Source organism: Pieris brassicae, chromosome 6 (assembly GCF_905147105.1).
Source record: "Pieris brassicae chromosome 6, ilPieBrab1.1, whole genome shotgun sequence".
NCBI lineage: Eukaryota > Metazoa > Arthropoda > Insecta > Lepidoptera > Pieridae > Pieris > Pieris brassicae.
The window spans coordinates 18,298,082-18,324,568 of record NC_059670.1 but is presented as its reverse complement, the minus strand read 5'-3'; the positions used below and the strand labels follow the sequence as shown (position 1 = coordinate 18,324,568).

Genomic DNA, 26,487 nt, shown 5'->3' with positions numbered 1-26,487 from the left:
ACAAGCTTTTATTACTAGCAATTTAAAGGAACTCTTTATTTATTTATGTTGTCCCGTAATATCTAACTGGAATATTTGTATTTTTCTTTGTTCGAAACCAACTCAAAAACAACAGGAGTGATTAAACATTATTTCACCGTTAGAATGCCACATTATTACCACTTGTACTACTACCAAAGTCCACTTCCAAAGTATTAGACAAACACATGTCCAGCCGAGCGAAGTAAAGATACAGGCAGTAGGTTTTCATTCATACTGGCTACGAAGTGCGGCTTTTATATAATATTTAAACATGTATAAGGTTGAGACCCTTTATATGTATGTACTCAATACATTTACAAAAAGTTTATGAAAATCAGAATAATTATAAAAAGTTGCTCAATTTGGGTACTATTCGCAAAACAAAATAGTTTTAATACTTTTACATTAACAAATAAATTTGTTAGTTAATGTATATTTATCGCATTAAAAAAGCCTAAGAAGAATCTTAACCTAACATGTCACTGGACGCTGTTGCTACCTACAGTGATATTGAATTGCGATACCGATCTTAATGTTGAATATGTGTACTACGCAATTACAAGGTCGCTGTTAAAGTAAAAATACATTGTAACCTCTTTCGTTGATAATATGACCTTAGTAACGGTAGTAATTTACATTTTGTTACTGACTCATGCGAAAACTTTCAAAAAAACGTCTTGTACGAAATTCTGTTTGCGTTGTTATAAATATTTTTTTATTCCTCTTGAATTCTTCCGTTTCGTTTTAAATCTTAATAAATACGTCCATTGTAAATTAAAATCGATTTTAGTAATAATTATGAAGGCGTACCTTTAGTTTATGTAGTCAGAGTAAATTACTAAAGCAACAACAAACTAAGCTAACAAAAGTCCAAATAGCAATAAGTTTTACCCTTCAATATAAACCTGTCAACCATAACATTTCAAAGGCAACAACAACCCAGTTCGACAAAAAATCTTTGACATACGAAACAATTGAAATTCAATACAGCAAAGCAAAGTTGAATCACCCACTCGTTCGTGCTCTAGAAATATGAAAGCGCAATCAGATTACCTTTGCCGGAAGACAAACAACAATATTTTGTATGCATTCGTTTTGTTTCGGAAAGATTAAAGTATGGACAAGCTTAAAATTTGTACACAAAATAAATTATCTTTTTGCTTGGTTGTTTCAAATTTCATTATAAAATCTAATCATTGTCACACTATAATTATTGTCTTAATGACTGTCAGTTTAATGCCTAAATAATTATAGTAATGATAATAAAAATAATCCATTGGGTCTTCGTCTTATATTACATCCGTTTGATTAATAATATTTAATTCATAGATTAATAGTTTTATCAGCCTTCTACACATTCGTCTATTTTAGGACTTGAAATTGACGCTCGATCCAATAGGGCAACACTGTTTTGTTGAATAAATCAAACTTGAATAAATACGAATATAGTATATTACAGTTTGATTTACATATTTAAAGTAAAATATAAATATAAATGGAACGGTTCCCTCAATTTTCGCCCTATTATTAACCCTATTTATAAATAAAAAAGTCTTTCATAATTTAAAACTTAAATAGACATTGAAATTATGTAACAGGTGGTATTTTCACACTGTCACACAATACACATTGTTTCATAAAATAGAAACCTGTAATTTTATAATTTTTATTTGATATGCAAAATGAATGAATGAAGCCAATAATTACGAATTAATGAGTATTTAAGCAATTTATTTAGTTATGATATAAAAAAGTATACCATAGATCCAATTTGTAATCTATAAAAAAGTGAAGTATCTTGGTATCTTGGAGGTAGTGATTACATACCAACGACCACATTCGACACGACAGAGGTTGTAACGCTAATTGTTTTTTTTTTAATTCATTAACAATCATAAATAAATTTAGATTTCCGAAAATACTGATTTTAAGCAAATTACATAAAAAAATATGTATTCAGACGATTCAAATAAATTACGCTTTACACATTCATATTCAAAACCCGTCTAATAAATGACGGTACAGAAACGAGAAAGAATAAATTAATTTTTAATAACGGTTGAAATTACGAACAATTATTGGTCATTAATGTTTTATTGTCAATATATTCCTTTTAATTTGGCAACGTGTAATGTATATATAATTTAATATTAATTTGTGCGTTGCGTAATTGGTAATTGTTGAATTGTAATTTGAAATTGAAAACACACAAATTCCAAAGCATGTTTTATTTTATTTTAATCGTGTTAGAGTAATGGAGCACCAGGTAGAGAGTAGCCTATGATGACTTTTTCTTCATTTGAAAATGTAATATTTTAAACACAATGAAAAAATTGCCTTATACCCAATAATCATCGAGATATTTCAGACTTAAGAGGCTGATCGGTTACATGCCTTAAGGAAAATTTAGAAGAACAAAGGCTTTTAGCACCTCTAATTATTGACTGCCTGTATATTTTTATATTAGTAATTGGAAACCATAATATCCCTTTGTCGAGTTGAAGCTTCTCAATTAATTTAACAACCGCAATCTGTAGAGCAAGGCAATATCATACGTAACATTGTTCAATCACACATTAGCGAGGCGTTATTTCAAATCCTATTTGCGCCATTGTTCTCGGGAACAAGGCCCGATGTAATTATACGCAACAATTGATAGGACTTAACCCATAATAATAATATACAGTATGCGAGATAGTATCGGAAGCTGATAACAAAATGCAGGGATTTTATAAGTATATCTCAGTACCTGTGTAGTTTAACAACGCACAGACACAGTCCATGGAATTGGATTTAATAAGTTATCTGGCATCTGATAACTTATTAAGTCTTATTCCAATTATCTGGCATTAAAGCATCTTTAAAGAAAGAGTAGATTGAATATAACTCAACTTATAGAAGGCCAATTTATTGCAATAAAGTTCACAAAAAAAGAGTGCTACGTTACTTGAATTACAATCTAGCCTATACAATAATTATGGCTAATAAGTAATATTATGTTGACTTAATTTTCTACAATACTAATGCATTAAACTAAGGTAATGTTCATTAACAGTCTGAGTGTTCTGTAATGTTTTGACACTATGTTCATGTGTCCGAGATACCGCACTTGCACTTATATTCATAACACTAGGTTTATTAACTCAAAAGGTTTAGTTCTCTTTAGGCGTCTTATTCTTAGTACGAAAAATAAATAACAATCACATATTTTCCTAATTTGAATTTGGAATTATCTTCTTTAAAATTTAAACTTTTAATGATACCAAAACCAGCCAAATACAAATAGTATAGCCAAAGAGATGTTATTAAAGTTCATACATACTATATTTTATATGCGAAAAGATTTTTTCCTCAACCTAATATTTACCATAGACACGAAATTTTTGTATAGGTTTCTTAAATGTTCAAAATAAAACAACACCAAAACATACGTTAACAAATCTTTCAAAGTTTAACAAGAAAAGCGCCATGTCATATTCAAACATTCGTGGCACATTCGTATTCTGTCAACATCATTACCCTATAGACCCAAGTGAGATAACATTATTATTTTATGAGGGAAGGAAGGAGAGGTAAATACACATTATGTTGTGTTTTCAACATTCATTCCAACGTCTAGAAGTCGCTCATAAATTGTGCGGAGAAGCCTCTATTTATCACATGGCGTGTGGACTCCAAATTTAATATATCAAACACATTTATTTCATTCCGGAGAAAGATTCACCCCTTTAATGAAAAGATAAAATTTGAACGAATATCTCGTTTTATTTACTCTGATGAATATGTTTCAATTCCAAAATATAATAGCCAGTTTGTGATAAACAATCTAATGAAAAACTGCTAGTAGAAAACTTAAACTTCATTTTACAAAATAATTACTAAATCTTTAAAAAATCAATATAATTATCATTTATGTGTTTCCTAGTAGTTGTCAACCCATCAACCGTATTATGTTTTCAAACGGTATAAGATTTGCATTTTTTTGTATACTAAATTTAATTCTAAATTCAAACATTCTATGTACAAGTACATCTATCAATATTTTATACAAATTGACCGAAAGAGAGAAGATTTAATTGACGCAATTAGACTGATTTAGTTTTTTATCAGTAAGTAGAACTTACACTATCTCAGGTTTTGAGTATAAGCTGTACTAAAGAATAAATCGTAAAATATAAAAGTAATGAAACTATTTCGATCGAAAACTTTTCTTCATAGAAGAAATTTATACTAACACGATATTTCCGAGCTGTCTTAAACTAAAAATAACGTATTTTTATGATTTCATAAAACCATTGAAATTCGTTCAATTCCCAAAGAAAGAACAAACTAAAAATGTCGTTGTAGCCTAGTGTCTGTAATAATTGATCGTATTATCTATGATATTTCATTTCACACTTTTTATTATGTACAATATTTTACATTACAAACAACAATCCATATTTGTTTTACAGCTGATTAACCCTAGATTAAAAAAAAGCCTAAAGTTCATTAAACGTTCGCGGAGATTGTACTTATAATGAAGACAAAGACGGTAAACTTAACGCAAACTTAAAGGAAACTTATATATGCAATCGACGAGTGCAAACTCGTCATAGTGAAACTGCAGTATTAATCATTATTAGTTCCCAAAACTACGCAAATACGGATATAGTTAGTTATATAAAGTTAGTGAAGATGTTGCGCTCCGGAAGCAATCGACTCCTAGAATTGCATAACTCATATGAAATTGATATCCAACTTTGTAGGATTTGTGTAAATCCTGTTCGAATTTAAGTTTGGATCGTGCTTGGTACTTGTTTGGTTTGTACGAATGTTCAAGTATGTTGTAATTTATTATTTTGCTTATATTTGGTAAAATTGGGAGAAGATTCAGGTTTGTTACTGCTATACTATATATATATATATATATATATATATATAAGTCTGGCCATAAATACTGTTACAATTAAAAATTAACAAAATGTAACATTTGAATTTGGAATATGTCATTTTTATATCATGTATCATTGCGTTTTCTCACCTTTTGGCACCAATACATTGTACAATATTTTGCGATATTGAAATGAATTGGTGATAAAGAGAACCGAATCGCTGTGATTGCATTACACAAAGTAGGTATGGAGCCAAATGCAATTTTTAAAACGAAAAACGTAAAACGAAAATGATCTAGCCATACTAAGTGTACGTACGAAAAAGATGGTCAAAGCAGTAAGTGAAGAATTCGAGGAAATCCTGTCCGAAAGCTGTAGATTTTATATCGGGAGATGAATATAACACCTAAAACCATGACGCGTATTTTAAAAGATGACATAGGTCTTGTAGCCTATAACAAGCGTACTAGTCATTTCTTAACTGATAACTGAAATAAAGAATATGGTGGTAAAACCCAAACAACTACTGAAGCGGTACGCAAAGGGAGGTCACAGATAAATTTTGTTTACGGATGAGATTTTTTTTACAATTGAGCAACATTTTACCAAACAATATGACCGTATTTATGCTCAAAGCTCTAAGGATGGTGAGGTGAGGTATTACCTATGAAGGAGTAACTGAGCCATACTTTTATGAAAAATGTATCAAAACAGCGGCAAAGGTGTATCAAGATACCATTCTTGAGAAGGTAGTGAAGCCCCTTAACAACACCATGTTCCGGGTTCCTTAACACCGGGTCATATAGCTCAGTCTACGTTGGTTTTTTTTTTGAAAATTTTGGTTGGAAACGTATGTTTCGGACTTCATCAGAGCTAAATACTGGCCGTCATCTAGTCCCGAACTTAATCCGCTGGATTATGATTTATGGTCAGTTTTAGAAATTACGGCTTGCTCTAAACGCCATGATAATTTGGAGTCCCTAACACAATCCGTACGATTGGCAGTGAAGAATTTTCCCATGGAAAGAGTGCGTGTTTCTATCGATAATTGGCCTCAACGTTTAAAGGACTGTATTGCAGCCAATGGAGACCACATCAAATAAGCTTTATATATTTTTGTATTAAACTAATACACTGTAAAAGTAATACATGTTATTTGCTACAATAAAATTAAGTTATCAACAAATATATTCGATTTAAGAAGTATACGTGATATGTATTATGTTAGGGCAAGAATCAGCTTATAATAATGTATGTATATATATATATGTTTTAAATATTGTTAAGCATTTGTTTACCCTATAAATAAATAAACGTCATAAACATGAATTTTGTATATAATAATATACAATGTGTTTCGTATGTAGTAACGTACACATTGAATACTTAAATTTATGAGTCAAATACTTTCCTAGTGTAATAACAATGAATTCAAACTTTAACAGATATAAACGGCCAGCAAGAACCTCGTCTGGTAAAGAGCAATTTATATAGATAACGTAATGAGTGTATACGTTAAATATATGTGTAGTACTCGCATAAATGTAGCATTGTATTAATTTTATTTTATTAAAAGTAAACTGTAATAAAAAAAAATTAAAAAAAAACTATTTATTTCTTGCACAGAACAAAGTAAACTTAATACTATTTATTGCATATATATTTTGTAAGAAATGTAAATTGTACGATTTATTTTATCATAAAAGTACACTATAACTCACCTAAAAGAAAGTGTTGTCAGCGGCCTATAAGATTTATGGCTGTACGGATCAACCATCGGTGTACCCCAAAAGTCATCCAAAAACAGCTGTTTCAGGCTACTCCCCGTCACATCACTATTCGTCACTATAGCAGGTATATCGTCATGAACAAAATCACCATTAAGACTGTTGATATAGCTGAGTACCGCTGTAGCAGTCACCATAGTATACACAACTAAGTCACTGTTGCACATACTATGTTGGGGTATATCTTCCCTCACTGGCGGTAAGCGGCGTTTCATTTTGGGGCTGGTTTTGTTTACAGTGACGTTCCTACATCTGCACATTTGTAATCTGTAACAACAAAAAAATACATGATACAAAAAATTTGGGACGGGCATCTAAACCTAAAAAATCGACAGCTTGTGTCAGGTGCGGTAGGCTGCTTGCCGGTTAAAAAACAAATCATCACGAAAAAGATACAGAGCCCAGTCCAGCCCGGACCCATAAGATAATTAAAAAGTTATCAAATCTTAGCGCCCACTATTATTTTTTAAGTTACTTCTCAGGATTACGTTTTATTTGCTTTTATTAGAATATTAATTGTTTTTTTATATTTTTTATTATTAAATTCTCTCATAAAAAAGTGTGTTAATCGGTTTTATACAATGAAAAAAATATATATACATAGACACAACTATGTTTAAAATACAAATTTTTATTACTAAAAACAATAATTAAAATAAGATTTTTTAAACAAAACAGTCACGATCGTAGGGTAATATGAATTATTCTGTATTAGGAATACATTATTTAGTCTCTTCAAATCACAGTTGCAATTAACATACACAGTAGCTTGGTTCAGCCTTTGATATTCAAATATTCTTGTTATTTTTACTTACGTAATTATATATCATATCATAGACATCATGTCTTAGAATAATCTTATAATATATAATCATATTTTGCTGAATTTGCTCCAGTTAGAAGCAATGCGAACCGATAAATATTTTCCATACCACAATAGTTCGTTCTAGAAATTAGTTCCAATTCTTTTCATTACTAACACCAACAAAAGCAATCCACAGCGCGTTCCACAAACATGACACATATAGAACGACCTCCGTCATTAATAATCTATTCATTTCACGTTGGATAGAAATAGATTAATATATAATTTTATTTGACTAGACTTCAAAAACAGATTTTATAGAAGGTCCCATATAGATCGATGGTTGATGCCGCCTTGCTCTAAAACGTAGAAGAAGACGGACGTAGAAGGACACGAGAAGCCTAGAGGCTATCTTTTAAAATTACTTATCCGTTACAGTGATATACAAATAGACTTATAATATTATTGAATATACTAATAAGTCCTCCAAGAAAGAAAATTATCCCAGAATTATGCAAATTTTAGTATTGATTTTTATATTGATTATATCATGCTAAGTTTGTCTCATTAACAGGCAGTAAAAGATCAACAAAATTGTGTTTGCCATGATTATTCTTTAGTTAATAATTGACGCTATTCAAGTGGTAAGCGATATGGCGATATTATAAAATAATATAAAAATATATCATAAGTAGTATTTGTATGCCTCGATCTCAAAAAAAGCTATACAATGTAAAGGATAGTTGGAACTTCGGGTAAGATTCAGAAACGTGACTAAGCACGATCCCTGACGGTCATAAATGGAGCCCTAAACTCTTTTCTTAGGGTCCTTCAAGAAAAGAGCGTACCAATTCTTAATAGGCCGGCAACGCACTTGCGAGCCTTCTGGCAATGTGAGTGTCAATGGATGTATCACTTAACATCAGGTGAGCCTCCTGCTCATATGCCTCCTATTACATAAAAAAAATAGTTTATCCTAGATCGGATGCGTTAAGTTTTACTCCTGTATATAACAAAAATTAATTAAAATTATGATTCAAAATGAAAAAATATGTTAATGTTCAAATGGCATTTATTTTAATGAAATGAAGGTAATTAGTTACTATAACAAAACCATTTAATGACTTTTGGTAATGGTAATGGAAAATTTTCTTTAAAACCGAATTAATACTAACCTTGAGATTATAATTATATACGAATAAACTTAAGTTTACAATGTTATAATTTAAAAAAATAATCGCAATTTACTGTCAATAAATCGATTTTATACAAATCAATATAATACTTACGGTTAGTGTGGATACTGATAGAAGTGGATACAATTATTCATCAATGTAAAAGTTTTAAACTCAGTGTTATAAACACGCAAATTGCCACAGTAGATGGCGTTATTTCAGTAGACTAATCTCCAATATTTATCTATCAACAAGATACAGCAGTCTCTCGCTGGCCACGATTGATAAGGAGCTGAGTAAATATAAATTTAATTTAAATGTAATCGTTGCGTAAACCAAGGTTAATATTATAAATAAAGCTAATATCTTCAACTCCCAAACGACGCCAACATAATTGAAATAGAAAGGCATAGCAATCTATTATTTTTTATGTATAATTGTAGATGAAAGTGGCTCCATATTATTCTCTTTATTATGATATTATATATATTAAAGCTGTAAATACATGAAACTATATGAATATAAATTGTTATATTCTATTTATAAGAATCACGAGAAAACGGGAAAATTAATTTTATATTTTTGAGACTATATATAGTGCCTTATTATTTTTTTACCGTGTAGATATAAAACGATGTACAAGGCATTAAAAACATTAAAATGTATTCTATTGCAGTAATAGGTGTTATTCTTTTGAATTTCTTTGGTGAGTTTTAAACATTTATTTAAAAGTTACTAGTCTTCATTATGCTAAATAATATTTCTTTACTACCATTTTAATAGTTACAAAGAAAATTTGTGAACGTTTCAAGTCTTAATATTTCACTAATTCCACACTGTCACGACATTAAGTAAAAAAAATTTTTTTTAATGTTCCCAAATTACTTTATATCAAAGATTGTATCCGGTTGTCTCAATATATATTATCAGAGGCTGAAAATTACACTTAACTGGCATTCGCAATTGTATATTTTTAGAGGTAAATAAATAAATCACGAACAAATTCAGTCCTTAAATTACTTAGATTTTAAAAGCCTACTCAATCGTATTATGTCTTAATTTTCTATATTTTAAGGTAACCACATACATTCAATTGGTTAATAGATATTAATATTGATTTTATAAGTGATTATGAGTACAATTACCATGAATAGCAGATTATACATAGGTAACACTGACAATGTTATGAAAATGAAAAACGGCTTAATGTAGAAAGTTGCCAATTCTTTTATTGTTTTTCGAAGTAATCTCCGTTCCTCTCTACACATCGTCGCTTTCGATGGAACCACTGGGAAATGCAGTGGGCCCATTCTTACATAGGCATGGCATATTCGAACGCTATGTTACCGCATTTTTAGGGCTCGTAAAGCGAATACCTCGAATTTTATCTTTAGTTCTTGGGAGTAAATGAAAGACGCAGGGCGTCAGTTCAGGACTGTATGGCGGATGACTCATTATCTCGACACCTGCCATAGTCAAATATTCAACAGTCCGTTTTGCGGAGTGCGCTGAAGCATTATCGTCGTAAAGGAGGACTCTGCTTCGAGGGCGCTGCTGACGATTTTTTTCCAAGACAACAGGAAAACAGCGATGGACATACCAGTCTGCAGTAACTGTCCTTCCATCTTCTAGCATAAGTGTCGCGAAATGACCTTTTCGATCAAAGAATGAGGCAATCATATTTTTTCCTTGACTTCTTCCTTTCTTTACCTTAGTTGGCCAATCCCCGAAAGGAAACACCTACTGAGCTGATTGTCCTTTGGTTTAGGGGTTCGTAGCAATATATCCAACTTTCATCACCTGTGTCATTGGTTAAAGTATGGGAAATCCATCTGGTACACAGCTTCTTGACGCATACCAATGCCTAGGTTTGCCCGTATCTGCTGATAGGTTACTTTCTTATCTTCTCTATTCTCTATTTATCTCTATCATGCGTCGCACAGCACTGATGTTACAGTAGTCGCTGTTAAAGGACGTCCCTCGCGCTGATCATCATTGAGATTGCTCCACGTCCACGCTTAAACTCGTTAAACCAATCGTAAATAGTGGCACGAGATGGGGCTTCATTAAGAAATGCTAATTGCAGCCTATCATAGCTTTGTTCTTGAGTAAGCCCACAACGAAAGTCATAATAAATCATTGATCGAAAATTTTCTCGCATTAGGTACATTTTCACGTGTAACAAGAGTTTTAGATTTGCCGCCAATTCGCAAAAACAAATGACAAATGAAAACAATATGTAGTATATTGTTAAGGTTACTAAAGAGTTCTAAAATTGAAATTAAAAAAGTTTTCATTGGCAATGTTTCTAACCAATGACATTGAATCCAAATGTAGGCAAAGTGTGATACGTCCATTTTAAATAAGCTAGTATACCCAAGATTTTTTGTTTCGTCATAAAACAATTTTTTAAGCAGTAATTATTTGTTAAAGCTTCGGCAAAAGACGTGACAACACCCGTTCCTTATCATGCATCTGTGAGGACCGATAAGGGCCACATTTGTTCAGGAGCAATCCTTAGCGAGAGATGGATCGCCACGGTCGCTCATATCTTGATAGAGTAAGTAGTACTCACTCATACAGTCTAACTATCATAAGATGAAACGTAGGGTCGCTTTACTTGTTCTTCCGAGGGCCGAGGCACACTTATCTGTACATAGTATGCATAATTGATCTTCGTAGCAAATTAAATTTAAATAATATTTCAGTTGCTTTGCGATGGTTTTTAATTCTTTTAAATTTTTAACTATTTCGAAATGTCTCGGAAACTAAAGTTTGTATCAGGAAAGATTTTTGACTTTGATTTGTCTATTGACTTTACTTACCAAATTTTATCATTCTAGACAACACAAAGACGCAAAGCTACACGTTGTCGTTGGCACAAACCAGTTAAACGGACCTGGGGATAGCTACTCAGTCTCTGAAAAATTTTACTACCCAAAATATAATACAAGCGTGATTATCAAATATAATATGGCTCTATTAAAACTAGATAAGGCTATCAGATTTGGATCCCAGGTTAAAGCTATACATCCACCCAAATCTGACACTAAGGAAGGTGCTAATATGGTGGTCACAGGCTGGAAAACACCAAATGTAATTTAAATGTTCATACTCTTAAGTTTTAGGATTTGGTTTCAGGCAAAACAATATTTTTTTATATATATGATTTTTATATCTGAGATGATATAAAGTATCTGAGCTATTAACGTTAGTAAATAAAAAATGAATTCTTCAAATTTATATTTAGGTTTACCTTACTAGGAGCGCAGGGTTCGAAATACCTTATTAAAAAAACTAATATATAACTAAAAATAATAAACAATGCTTGGCCTTTTTAGTTATTACAAATAACTTATGCCAGCTATTCTGAAAATGATGGTAATAAATACATACAGTTTTAATATTTTAAAAGTATTTTAACATTTAGTTCTTTTGCTTATTGTACATGTGTTAGTTGTGTATAAAAAGAAAAACCCTTTGATGATAGACATGATATGAACGCATGACGTCAGCATTAGATATATTCTTAGATAAATATTTGAAGCAATAAAATGTTCTTTCAGGATGAATTTAGAACCAACAACTTACAAGAGAAATATGTTACTGCTATAAATAACAAGAAATGTAAAAGGTACTATGGTTTCCTTAACGAATTTAACCTTTGTTCGGAAGATAAGTCGGATTTCGTCGGTGATGCCGACTATTTCGTGAGTATTTTTGAAAATCTGTATTATTAATATCTTGTAAGTCTATGCATTAACTAATACTCCCCCGAGACACATTTGGTAATGCATAATACGAAACTACTAGAATATCTAGATATCTAGGGTTCAATTTGTAACAAATTAAATTTTTTTAGGTAAACAAATTTTGTTTTTTCCAAATATTCAATACTACGAGACATAAATTAAAGTTTGGGGCTACTAATTAAAAATGTATTAACTATGTGTATGTGTCTGAGTATGTACTGACTGAGTCGTCCATTAAATAATGTCTAACTAATCACAAACCATTTCGACCGACCTAAAAGAACGAAAGAAGATGTTTTCAAATAAACGTGTTTTTTTAGATTAATCTTGAATAACTAAATAACTGTTAATGTATAAAAACTCTCAGTAGAGAAGTAAATTAAATTTTTTAACAAAAAAATTAATATTTACAGCGTGACGCCGGTGGTCCATTAGTTGAGAATAACAAGCTAGTAGGTATACTCAATCAGTTCTTTGGAAACCTTCCAGCCCTTCATAACAGAGTTTACAAATATAAGAGCTGGATTAAGAATACTATGTCTAACAATAAGTAGTGCTACAAGTGTAAATGAAAAATTAATGTTGATGTTGTTAATTAAATTAAATGAAAATTTTTGTATTTTTTGCTCATGGGACCATATGCCAACAATGCCAATATTGATATTCCTAGATTTAAAAAAATACCTACAGTAGATTGCATATAAAATAACTGTCGTTTATTTATTGCCTAAAGTATATAAGTACATATAAGTATGATAGTATTGTAAAAACCAAGTACGAAAACATATTTCATTTAAGCAATACCAGATATTTGCATTTTACAGAAGGCTCTAGATACGAAACGTTCAGACACACGTCTGTTCTTCGAGAGATGTTCGTGGCTAATGGAATGTCAAATAAATGCATTCCTCGATTACACGGCATTTATCTGGAAAATAGGAACATTATAGTAACGTTGATATCTGTACACAAGAAAAAAATAGAAATATTATTCAAAGCTACTTTTATTTTGATTATTAAATACAAATTTATAAAGGTTATTACAATTACTTACAATTTATGTAATAAGGTATCAAGTCCACACTTTGTATATGAAGAAGGAAGCATATTTTTGTGAATGTTCAAGCCCTCCGCCAGTGGAGCCATAATCGATAGTTTAGATACAAAATACAAAAATTTGGATCTTATGGGTCTTTCGTATCTGCTTATGTAACGTTTAAGATTTGATAGGGACACCGCTAGTACGCGACATACATATACTAGTCTTAAAGGGGATTTGCGTGCCCACGATGATGCCATATCACGAGATGTAATTTTGATTGTTGGGTTACATTCGGGTACTCGGACGCAATATAAGTATGATAACTCATCTTCGCTTGATTAAGACTATTTTAAACTGTATTTTTACCAGATACGTCACATAAATATGTTATCAACATACCAACTTCCACATAAAATATACTTTAATGTAAACTTCTGGATAATTGGCTCATGTGAATATGAGGTAATAAAATATAATTAACGAAAATGTCCGCTCTTGACGAATTTACAGGCGCGCGCCACTGAAGCGAGAACCTCATTAATATTATGAAGAGTACTCAAAATATTTCGTGTCAACTCAACGATATTAATAGTATTGTAAATTATTTTCATAATGTTTATTATTAAGGACTAAGTGCGTGGTTATATATAATAATATTGCCTCCCGAGAAACGCATTCTGGCGGTTCGGACCATTAAGGTTTTCATCATCATCAAGATCGAACATGTCATATGTTCCGATCTTAAACCCTTGACCTCTGGGGTCCCACAAGGCTGTGTCCAATCCCCAATCCGAATCCCCAATTCCTTCTGCATATAAATGATATGTTGCAACTTAGCAACATTCATAGCTTGCGGACGACAGCACTGGGTATAATCTTTACACTGGCTGGCCAGGTACTTCTCGTCGAAACTCTGCTACGTGGAGTCTACGTGGGGTAGACTAAATCAAATACAATTTGAACCCAAGACGACACACGCACGCATTCCACTAAAAAACTCCCTTTGTCCCTACTTATCTACTATGTTAAATATAATATATAATCATTGTTGTATAATTTCTACAAGATGTACAATAATGCAATTATATATAATTTAAATTTCAACATTGTTTTTTAATATTAATTTTTCGTTTGTTTAATTTTACATTTCAGTTTTTATTTTTGAATCAATAATTGTATCTAAAATTTTATTAAACAACTTCTATGTCAAAAAACTTTCTTATTACTATGTATTTTTTCCGATCAGTAATATAAAAGTTCTCTGTAAAGTTATGCCCAAATTAAATTATTCTCAAGTATGGTTTTGCATTTAAATGTAGTGTGTAACTCCTTAAAATCTGATAATTTTATTTTTTTAAGTAAACAAATCTAATAACAAACCATGTAACAACCCGCTATGCTCATACATATTTAACTCAATTTGAATATTTACATAGCCCTTTTTAAAAATATTCCTGGAATTTCGCAAAATATTTAGTTAGAACTTCGCACATTACAAATGCAGACTGCTTGTACACAATGTTAATAGAATCATAAGCTCTGCCACTCTCCATTGAATATTTTAGCGCAATTTTCATGAATTAAAATTCATGGAGTGGCCTGTAATGTTTGTATTAAATACTATGAAGCAAAAAATAAATCTATGATAATATTGGAAAAAGCTTTGCATTATTTATATTTCCAAAAGTTACAAAAACCTTTGGAATACTAAACTATTCCTGAGTATAATAACAACAAAAACCGAAAAAAGTTTTATTAAAAAATATGGTCTCCTTGGAAGACCCTTAATAATTTATGCAGGAACCTTGAGGGTTCAAGATTAACAAATCAACTGCATAAAAACTGTTTATATTACCAAGTACCATTTCAATAAAAACTTGTTACGCATTCTGTTACAACTAATCAACTTTCCTAAAACATTGTTCTAGATTGTGTCAAGCAAAAATCCAACTTTAATCTATTTTCAATACAGCCGCAATATCGGTTATGAATTTTCGTCTGGCCCACTCCGCGCTGAACGTGCTCCAAATATATTATTTTGGGGAAAAAATTGGAACTCGAAGCACTAAATATAAATAACTCGAATTTGTGGCACAAAACGTGGTTACTCGCGGTATTGCCGGCTTTGAATATTTGAAGACTGCGCATTTCATATAACAATACCACGTTTTCAAGATACAAAAGGATCAACGTATTATCTAAAGCTTATTTTCCTTTTTGGCTATTTGAAATAAAAATTGCGAATATTGACATCATGGACTATATATCGTCCTAGTGCTCGATACTGTACTGAAATAAAATGTACATCAATCATCAATCAAATAAAAATTAACAAGACAATTATCAACACGTATAGCAGAAACAAGTATTTTTTTCCGTATGTCACTCACTTTCATTTTCGATACTTAAAGATGTTTCGCGGTTCAAAAATAAGCTAAGCTCAGTAGGTTATATTTAGTGAAATCTGGTTTCTGGAAAAAGGTTATTAGCATTTAAGCCTTATTTTAAAATGGTTTAATTGATGCAGCTTCTTTTAATTGTTGTCTAGTCTTTAAGCATACTTATTTGCCTAATATATAAATCGGTCAGCGAGTAACTAAAACATAATAAAAATAATAATAATGCCTGTTCCGTGATATACCTACTGTGCCGGCCAGTAGCGGATACCAGCCTTGATGTAAACGTTCTTGCAAGTCGGACTTGCGTCGTAAGCCAGAATGCTCTAAATCCTGTGATGCTACTATCGTCGAACGTAAAAATGCATGCAACTCAGCCTCCAGGTAGTTCAAACGGGAAATTGCTAAGGTAAAGTCACAGCACATTGCCAGATTTGGTCTCTTGCCAAAGCTGTCCTATGAAATTTTTGTCAGCCCTCCATTCCACCACTGCACAGGAGGATAAATTACTGGCCCACACCGTGAAGGAAAAGGCCGATCTTCTAGGCTGTCTCTTTGATTCGAACTCCACTTTGGATGTAAGAACCACCGACATTATTGCGGTGTGATACTAAGATGCCTGAAGTTATATTCCGGCAACGTGCTATCCGCAAAGCTTTATCTTCATTGGACATCCATAAGTTGAGCAGTCCTGACGGCATTCCCCTAATTGTGCGGCATTCTCCTGAGTTGACCCTGGTCTTAATGCACCTGTTCCGGTATCTATACTCCCTCGGCATTGTCCCTAAGTGCTGGAAGCCCGCTTCAATACATCCGATCCCTAAAAAGGCGATCGCTCTGATCCTACCAACTATCACCCAAAAGCTATAACCTCCTTGTTCTCCAAAATAATAAGCATTATTAACGGCTATCTCCTGAAGTATCTAGAGGGCCACCAGCTGATTAGCGATTATTGGTACAGCTTTCGCCATGGTCGCTCAGCTGGTGACCTCATTGTATACACATAGGTGTGCAGAGCCAATTGATTCCGAAAGGGTGGCGCTGGCGGTAAGTTTGGAATAGCGAAAGCCTTCGATCGGGTGTGGCACAGAGCACTGCTGTTGAAGCTTGCAGCCTATGGGTATAGACCTAGATTTGTTTTGTGACTTTTATATGTCTACGGCATCCTCACGATGTTTTTACCTTCACCGTATGAGCGATTGTTAAATACAAAGAACATTAATTTGCTAGAGCTGGAGGTTTTGTTTTTGTATAATATTATATTTTGTATAATGGATATTTTTAAACTCGTTAATTAAATATTATTTATCAAAATAGACGATTTGATACTTCTTGTAAAGGAATTTCAACCGAGTAAATTGGCAAGCTTATATAATCCTATATCACATACCATTGATCATTCTAATAACCGAATACGCGTTTTGGCGAAACCAAATTAATTTGATTGTTTGTTCGATACCACCATGCGTATTTTTACAGTTCCTATTTGATTCAACACAGCTACTGAAATGCCTTTCCAGTCTGTTATTTCAATGCATGTAACTTGTGAATGAAAACAAAATGATTTCAAACGTGAAACCATTTCAATACCAATTTAACCGTTGAATAAGCAGACATATTTTATAGTAACAGAGGTGTTGTTATTTATCCGAGTTCGTAGTGTAAATCATAAATCATTCAATTAAATTATTATATAAAAAATCTTCTAGATTCCGATAAAGGTGAGAAAATGTTATGGAAACGGTTAAGTTGTCAATCCATTTAGATTATTCCTTTAAGCGGATCCATAAGTGGGTAGAATATTTTAATAACTATACGTTCACGTGTTAGACCGCTGGAAGAATTACTGCCTAGAGCTATATGACGCTGAAGGAATTGGCAGGAGTAACTCATGGGTAACAGAAGAGCCCGATATACTGTCATCTGAAATTGAGCATGCCATCAAAGCTCTTAAGTGCAATAAATCACCAGAGCAAAGATGCTGTTACAGCCGAAATATAAAAAAAACCTAGGTTGGTGGTACAAAGGCTATCTGGATGGTGGCCAAAAGACTAGACAGAATCGGTGTTTATACTAAGGTGTTTATCAAAAGACTGTGGGAATTACAGAACAACAAATCTCTAATGACGGCAGTTCTGTCCCCGAAATAAAAAGGCGAATCGGCATGGCTAAAGATGCCATGACACGTTTAGGCAACATCTGGAAGAAAAGAGGACTTGGTATCAAAACCAAACCAAAATAAGACTCATACGGGCTCTAGTGTTCCCCATCTTACTGTATGGTACTCCATACAGGAAGATGGGGAACATGGCGCAGAGGCAATGAGAATTTGGAGAAACTGATCATGGTTGGTAACACAGAAGGCAAAAGATCACGTGGCCATTCACCAAACAGATGGACCGATCAAAACAAAGAATGAAAGACTCATCGTCCTCAAAACTGTACACTGTCATAAGAAAGGCGCTGGACAGAAACCGATGGAAGCAGATAGTCCGCTCTAGATGCTTCGTTGCTGAGCACGATGTTCAGACATGAGCTGCCGATTTAAGAGAGAGAGTAACAATGTCAAAGTCTAATCAGTTTATAACCGTTAATACTTGTGGTTTATTCGATTGGCAATGTTGATAGATCAACAAATTAACGACTATTTGGTAGTCAATAGTAATTGTAATTTTGTAATCAATATTATTAGTATCGGAACAATGGCGTTAGTGTCAGCTGCCTTTGGCATTATTATTAAATATCAACAAAGTAAAATTTTGTCAAAAATAAATAATACTAGAGGTTTATTTTGTATGTCAATGTTGCTAGATCTATAAATGAATAACGCAATGGTATCCACCATTAGTGAGTGGGTGAAAATAGTGAATTTTTAATAATAATAATCTTTTAATAATAATAATAACCTAGTCATTTTTATTATTAAAAGTATGTTATCATAACTTTTAAACTTATGGACAATGAATATTAAGGTTACCTTTGATATTTGATAATTCGGGTTTCTATTCATTGGTCGGTGCGGCCTTCATTGAGCGGTCGAAACAAACAGAAGCCTTTAAAAAGTAGACTCTAATGTCGAAATTAAACGGCTTGTGCTAACATTTTATTTTATGACGTCAACAATGCTGGCGTCATCATATCTTCAATAATTTATCTGCAGGTCCTATTTTTGTTAAAAATTAATTCGTGCTTTCTCGTTTTTGTGCCTAGTCTCCATTAATCGTTAATTTTGCTTGACTTACTCTCTTTTTCCGTCAATTATATTTGTCTTTCCTAAATCTCTTATTAAAAATTGGTTAAAAAATAATTCCTTAAGATAGAATATAAATAGGAATTTATTTCTACAATCAAAATATTACCTAAAGATTTTTTCTAATACAGTCCAGTTACATAAGAGGAGACCAAATTGGAGAAAATGGAGAGAACTTTGAAATACCGATTCATTTACGAATTCAATTTTCACGGGAATAAAAGATGGCATTTTATGTAACTAAATTTTAAAGTGTGGAATATTTCTATGCATGGTATAGCAATAAATTAAAAGAACACTTGTGTGTTTGGTAAAAATGTTATATTATATTTGAGGTGTGTTAAGTGACCACTTGCGGGGTGGTTATCTTTAAGTATCTTTGGGAGGCGGTATCACTTACCTCAGGTGAGTCTTCAGAATTTTATTTCTTTTCTAATTTAATAATGCGGAAAATATCTAATATTTCTTTCCTAAACGTACTTTGGCCGTACATAACAGTGAAAGGTTTTATCGCGTTGTGTGGTTAAAGCAAATACCGTATATTTCGTTCATTTGTTTGAAAATTCATATGATAACATCGCAATTAAACCTAAATTGCATTGCCGTTATTATTACAGTACCTTTAACCCATTTTTCATAAAAGGAAGCTTCTGCATCTCTTTGTTACATCGTGTCCAAGAAGAAATAAACAAAACGATCCATTGTATTAAAGGCGATACATTGAACGCTACATAATTGAAAAGATGTAACTCTTTCAATGCGGCATTGTTGCAACACAATGTCCTTTCTTTTACACTTTTTGCTTTATCCAGAAGCAATCTTTAAGACTTTGTCTACGCTTTTAATAGGGCTTTTAATTTTTTTTATGTTCCTCAAATTTTATATTGAGAATATTAAAGACTATTCATATTTAGTTACTACCTTCACTCGCGTAGATTTCGTGTATTGAATCAATAATTTTTGCGATCTCAGCAACAATAATCGTTATATTTTATTAAATATGTGTTAAATGTGAAACAAGGCATTTTGGAAAATGTTTAGTTTAAATTAAATACCAATATATGGAACAATTGTAATTTATAATATTTTTAGTTATACATTAGCAACAAAATACCAAATAAATGACACAGACTAAAATTGAAAACGAATTTAAAATTTACGTGAAACAGAAAATAAAACCACTAACTTTCTATTCTGTTAGTGTTTTTGAATTTTATAAGATTTAGATTTTATGTTATTGATATGTTATTTAACCATTGGCAATACACATTTGATTAAAAAAAACAATATTCACTGCATTGGAAAGCGTAGATTACACATGATGGCACTCTTGCTCGCTTGTCTGACGCTTATATATTTTCTAATTTTTTAACATATGTAGTTACCAGCTAACATGAACATTTTATAACTCATTTTTCTTCTTAATTCAAATGTCGCAATTAAAATATCTAAAAGAACGACACCGCGACAAATGAACGTAAGAAAAACAAAAACAAACTCAACGCAAACAATTGTTCCCTTCCGTCACTCCGGCATTATTAAGTACAGATGTATAGGCTTAACAACTGGCAAACATTTACTATTGAATTTTCCCAGCGCTAATAAAATTATTCATTATACAATTGTGATCGCGACTGTACAAGGTTGCGTTCAATCAACTTTTGACAGATTTGCATAATGAATTATTTGGCTTTACAAAATTAGACAGACGTAAGAACCCTTAAGGATTTGAATTTAATCAATAATTAGCAATACTTTTCAGAAGCATTGCCCCGTGGTATTAAACCACGGTCTTAGGCGATATACGATGATCCTTTTAGCATACTTCGCCACATCGTCCAATTCGAAAAATTCAGCCGCCTTAAGTGGTTGGGACATGTACAAGGTTCGTACTGATGCCCCACCTGATGGCGAAAAAACCCGAAGACTGATGTTGCCTTAGTGAGATGGAGTTATTTAGGACCTCGAACATGTGTTGGAAATCAAACACAAGAAGCTCGGTTAGATTGCAATAGCGAAATAAACTAACCTGGACAAAAAATAAGGACTGGACAATCATTCATAATGACGATAAATAAATAAAATGTTAATAGATTTCGACTGTGTTAAGCTTTTCAAAAATGTCTTTACACAACTGGGAAAAGAATACAATATTTTTTTGTTAAATGAAATTAGAGCAAGGTAGAGTAGATATTACTACACTTTTAAATTCTTTTCTAACGTTACCTTATAACGACATTGAATAGGGGTCTACATTAACAATTTCTATATTTCTTAATAATAACCCGTTTAATTAGAATTGATCAATATGCACTTTGTCGATATAAAGGTCGAAAGAGTCTAAACCAATTAATATTCCTTTGTAATATACTAGGCCTTAAGTAAAGATTACTTTTATAACTAAATATTCAGCTATACAGTCAACAATCTTATTTAAAAAATAAAGAATATTATATACTTATTTAAGCCAAGAATCACCTATTATGAAAAGAAGTAACGACTTAAGATGAAGTATTATATACTATAACTAGTAAGCACCCACTGAATGTCTATAACAATATATATTTTAAAAAATTAGGAAGAATACACACACTGCATATGGAACGTTTCACTTCGTATCTCACGTTAGTGATAAAATTCTTTAATCCACGTTTCATACTAATTATATTACATAAACATCATTCTAACACTTCAAACATCTCTGACCCTTATCGAAATAAATAATTTATGCATTGAAATGTGTCAAGTCACGACAAAATTCCCCATTAAAAGAAGTAAATAAATTCGAATTAATAACATCCAAATCCGAGGCCGTGAATAAATAATGATATTTTGAAGGCTGTATAAAAACTCTCATTAATATTCAAAGGAACGTTGGTAGCAATAAGATGGGAATGAAATTGTCACAAAACATCACTCCAATTTTTATTTATTGAACGTTGTTAGGTAGAAGGATGTTATTATAACAATCAATACGCATACGATCAAATACTGATTAGATTACGTCACATTTCCGTTTTAGTTTATTTACTATTAGTACTTTACGAATATCAACATTCAGTGGCACCAAAATTGTTTATATATTAGATTGGTATTTTGCATAGGAAAGTAGGGAATCGGCTTTCTTCTTGATCGGAAATTGTGTTTAGGACATGATAATTTATTTACGTTTCCCTTTACAATAAGAGTAAATTGTTTAGCGTATATAAAGATCAATAGATGTATAAGCTTAGGGTTAGAAAATCTGGATGTCTTTAAGTATCTAAATATTCTTCTAGAAAAGCTAGGGCTACGAAGTGGCAATATACGATTGTAAAACTGGTATAATTAAAACCGCTATATTTCTCCGCAAATAGTTGTTTAGTCTTTTAATAGGCGCCTTAAAGCTTTAGAGATGTGGTGCTTCCTTCGTATGATTCAGCTGGATCCAATTAATGTCGAATGAAAAAGTCCTTCAAAGACTCGGGACGATGCGAAAATTATGCCGACTATTAAAACTGAAAGTCGCATATATCGGAAATGTTTTGCGTCATCATCGATAAGGCTTGTTACAGCTTATAATGAGACGGGCTGGTTGCAGTCCGTCAAAGAACTGTTTAGTCTAGCGCACGATACCCGGCACAAGTTGTTAGCAACCAACCTTTAGTACTAAAGTGGCACCTGAATAAGAAAAGAAAATATAACGAAGTTTGGGCTCGGCTGACTGCTATGGTTCCAACATAACTCTCTTCTAATAAGCTTCATCGACTTTCATGACCACCATGCATGCTAATCGGTGAGTGGTACTTTTGACTCTTCCCTTCTCCTGGATTAGTTCCAGTAATGTATAAGACAAGGCCTACCCGATCCGACGACATCTTGCCTTGTATATCCGACTCGTAAGCTGCTTCTCATATTCTCTCCTACTCACAACGGCCCTTTTGAGAGTCCAAGTGCGGAAACTGAGTCCACAAACTCATTCGTATCCTTGTCACTATTCTTGTCACAACATGCAAAAATACAAATCTCTTTACAATATTAGTATGTAGTATTAATATTTTTTTCTATTGCAAATAGCATTTATTGCTTTTACATTGTATTAGTTTAATACAGATATATAAAACATTAAAAGCTTATTCGAAGTGGTCCTTTAAACGTTGAGGCTAGTTATCAATAAAATCATACACTCTTTCCATGGGAAAATGATTCATTGCCAATCGTACGGATTGTGTTAGGGACTAAATAATCATTCATCATTCGTCTTTTTTTCATAAACAAAGGAGGTCTCATTGTACTTATTAATAGCCTGGTACACAAACATTTTACTTATTATTATACCAAGCGTATGGAGAGTTTTAAAAAAATGCATTTAGCTCCATACCTACTTTGTGTAATGCAATCACAGCGATTCGGTTCTCTTTATTATCAAACTCCTTTATAATATCGCAAAATATTATACAATGTATTGGCGCCAAAATGAGAAAACCAATGAATAAAAATGACAGATTCCAAATTCAAATGTAACATTTTGTTAATTTTCAATTGTAACAGTATTTATAGCCAGACTAAGTATTTACGTGAGTTTTACTATAAAAGAACTTATTTAAGTCGCGTTAAAAGGCAGATAATCTTTAGCAATTCTTACTTGGAGTGCAAGGATTAAGATTTATTTACGGTAGTTTTTCAACCAACTAATACTTGGTTTTATCTTTAGTAGTGTTTGCATTTGTTAAGTGTTTTTTTTTATATATATTTTATCAGTTGCATCGGTTACGTATTTTACACTTTTACAATTTAACTGTTTGAGAGTTTTTAAAGATGTTTTTGTTATAAATCAAAACAATTTCAATGATATAATATTGTTACTTGTCTATTATTTTCATTCTCACGTACGTACACGTAAATAAGAAATTATAATTAAATTATAAAAAAAACCTTTAACATAAAGGTCAAATGGCATACTGATATATATTTTTTCGTTTCAAATAATATATAAATTCCTATTGTGTTTCTAGATTAAAATTTGAGATTTAATGCGTCTGTATGCATATAAACTAATTCTCTGTTAACTTAACCTTTTTCAAATCTAATGACTTTACACATTAAAGTTGAACAAAAATATCGCTCAAACAAAACATAGTGGAAAAGCACTTAAACAGAACTTCACAATGCGATCTCACCTGTAGGGGTTAAAATCGCTACGTCACACACTTATCTTTGAACAAAAACCCATGACTTTCATTTTCATTCCCACTCAGGAAGCCATTTTGGCCTGGCGATTACAGGACGCGTAAAAATGCGATAACTTGCCCCTTTGTCACCTCGTTAACTTCAGAAAGGGGATTAACTAATGTGAGTATTATTGAGAAAAAAAATTGGTTAATCTGCCATTGTTCAATTTTACGTACATCAGCCGTGGTCCTAAATTTTCCGCCTTGAAAATATAATTTTGACTACCTTAAGTGTGTAGTGAAAATAAACATCATTAGGTAACGGTTTTAGAAATAAAAAATGACTTTACTCCAGATACAGATTGAATGACCTATAAAAAAAAATATATTTATCCCATAGTAATTATTAATAGAATTTTCATGTATTACTAATTAGGCTTAAAATTATAGTTTCGATCTTGATTTAGTTCTCAGCTTTATCGTTTACAACTGAAAGCGAACTATTGATTTGTGAAAATAAAATTACCGCAATGTCTTCGCTATTTTCTGAAATAGTTTTTTTAAACTGTTGTAACTTGGGTTTTAATCATATCAGATAGGCATTAATTACAATCACATTATTTAAAATTATACAACTGTCGCATACCTTATCTGTATTATCATGATAACATTTAAATCACTGATTTAAATTGGAGAATTTCAGCCCTAAATCTCCACTTTACAAGATTAAAATAAGTTCTAAGAGCTAAAACATTTCTAGGATAAGTGAAGACGTATCGATTTCTCGGTGAAAGACAATGCTGCAAAAAGTATGTTATCTATCATGCTCTCGCTTCAGTGATTCCGATAATTTCTGTGGAAATCTTGTGAATTCTTGGTAAAATATATCCTACGAAGAAGCGTTGGATCGTCTAGACACATTATGCCTCGTCAGTTATAGGTTCTATCTATTGAATGTTTTGGCTCTTTGACATAATATAGGTATCAGTGTTAAATCTACCCTACTGTATCAAACCTTCATATAAACTGTAGGCATACATAATGTTTAAGTTTGAAGTATTTTCCTTGCGTTTCACAATAATTCGTATAAAAACCCCAGCTTTTTTTAACTTAGTTGTTAACATAAATAATCTTAGAGAAGACACTGTAAACAACCAGTTTATATAGCATAATTTACTCACATAGCTATAAAAAATCTTTGCTCAACTTACTTATAGTTATATTACTGTAATGAAAGTTACGCCACCACTTAGAACTACGACGTAGCACGATTTATTAGCTACGCGTTATATGAGATTTTCTTTCGCTACGAAATATCTCGTAGCGTTCGAGTGACAAAAACTAAACTGCACGGAATAGTGCAAATGTTCCAGCCAAGTGTGATTTATCGCGCACAGTGGATATCTTAATAACTCCAGGCAGTCACTCGTAAATCAATGGGGCTTATTCTAGGTACGACTAATTTTATCACAGGTTTAATCTTCTTTTTAATTTATTTTCCTGTTTTTATAAGAAATACACATTGTTATTTAATATTCTTATGAGACAAAACACGTTTGTTTCTATGATTATTCTGCGTAAACAGTATTACTATAGAAACACCCATACACAATAACTATAGAAAATGTGTTCGAAAGATTTAACTTATATAATAAATCTTTTTTTTTTAGTTAAAGCGAGCTCTGCACTGGGTTAAATTTTCTTGAGGTGTTGGAATACATGAGGCTCTATTTAAAATAATATAGTTTTTTGTGGTGTCCTCTAAACTAACACAGAAGCGTATCATACATTTTTATTGCGAAATGTTGCTCGTTAATATCAGCGCGGAAAAATATTCCCCTATAAGTCCTAGGATTTCGGGCTTATTTTTATATCGACTTAGCAGAAAATCCGTTAATTTTCACGTGTCAATATTATCTATTTGTTCACAATTTTCCAGGGATTATAGAATATTGAGAAGTACGCCCGCTATAAATTGGTGGATTAGATGCAAATCACTGTATTACAAAATTTTCATACTCACTAATACTAGCAACAGATTAACCAATTTATTTATAACATCGTGCTTTACAAATCCCTATAACAAAACTAGAATTACAACATCGGCTATCACGGTTTTGACATTCTACCCACGCTTAGTATTTCTGTAACGCAAACAAGACAGGTTTTCAATCAAAATAACAGTAACAATTTAAATCTGTGGTACGTGCTTAAATAAATCACAGTCACGTACTA

The 26,487-nt window shown here is 32.0% G+C and overlaps 2 protein-coding genes across 3 annotated transcripts in view; one reads left to right on the top strand and one right to left on the bottom strand.

Annotated features, from left to right (window-relative positions):
* LOC123711300 (protein O-mannosyl-transferase TMTC1-like) overlaps positions 1-26,487 on the bottom strand; it is a 98,180-nt gene that overhangs the window by 45,615 nt on the left and 26,078 nt on the right. For both annotated transcript variants that reach the window (XR_006753931.1, XM_045663817.1), the window contains exon 2: positions 6,617-6,949. Coding sequence is in view for 1 of the 2 variants with exons in the window: in XM_045663817.1 (XP_045519773.1) it covers positions 6,617-6,942 (326 nt within the window). In the remaining variant the exon portion in view is untranslated. The remainder of the gene's footprint in view (positions 1-6,616; positions 6,950-26,487) is intronic.
* On the top strand, positions 9,323-13,028 carry LOC123711301 (chymotrypsin-1-like). The gene is made up of 5 exons (XM_045663818.1): positions 9,323-9,368; positions 11,096-11,222; positions 11,506-11,758; positions 12,229-12,372; positions 12,828-13,028. Exons 1-5 carry the CDS (start codon positions 9,323-9,325, stop codon positions 12,966-12,968), a joined length of 711 nt encoding a protein of 236 aa, XP_045519774.1. The 3' UTR covers positions 12,969-13,028.

Coding starts and splice junctions, on each gene's coding strand:
- LOC123711301 (XM_045663818.1), top strand. CDS start 9,323: ATGTATTCTATTGCAGTAATAGGTGTTATTCTTTTGAATTTCTTTG. Junction 11,223..11,505: donor GTCGCTCATATCTTGATAGA/GTAAGTAGTACT, acceptor TTATCATTCTAG/ACAACACAAAGACGCAAAGC. Junction 11,759..12,228: donor CAGGCTGGAAAACACCAAAT/GTAATTTAAATG, acceptor ATGTTCTTTCAG/GATGAATTTAGAACCAACAA.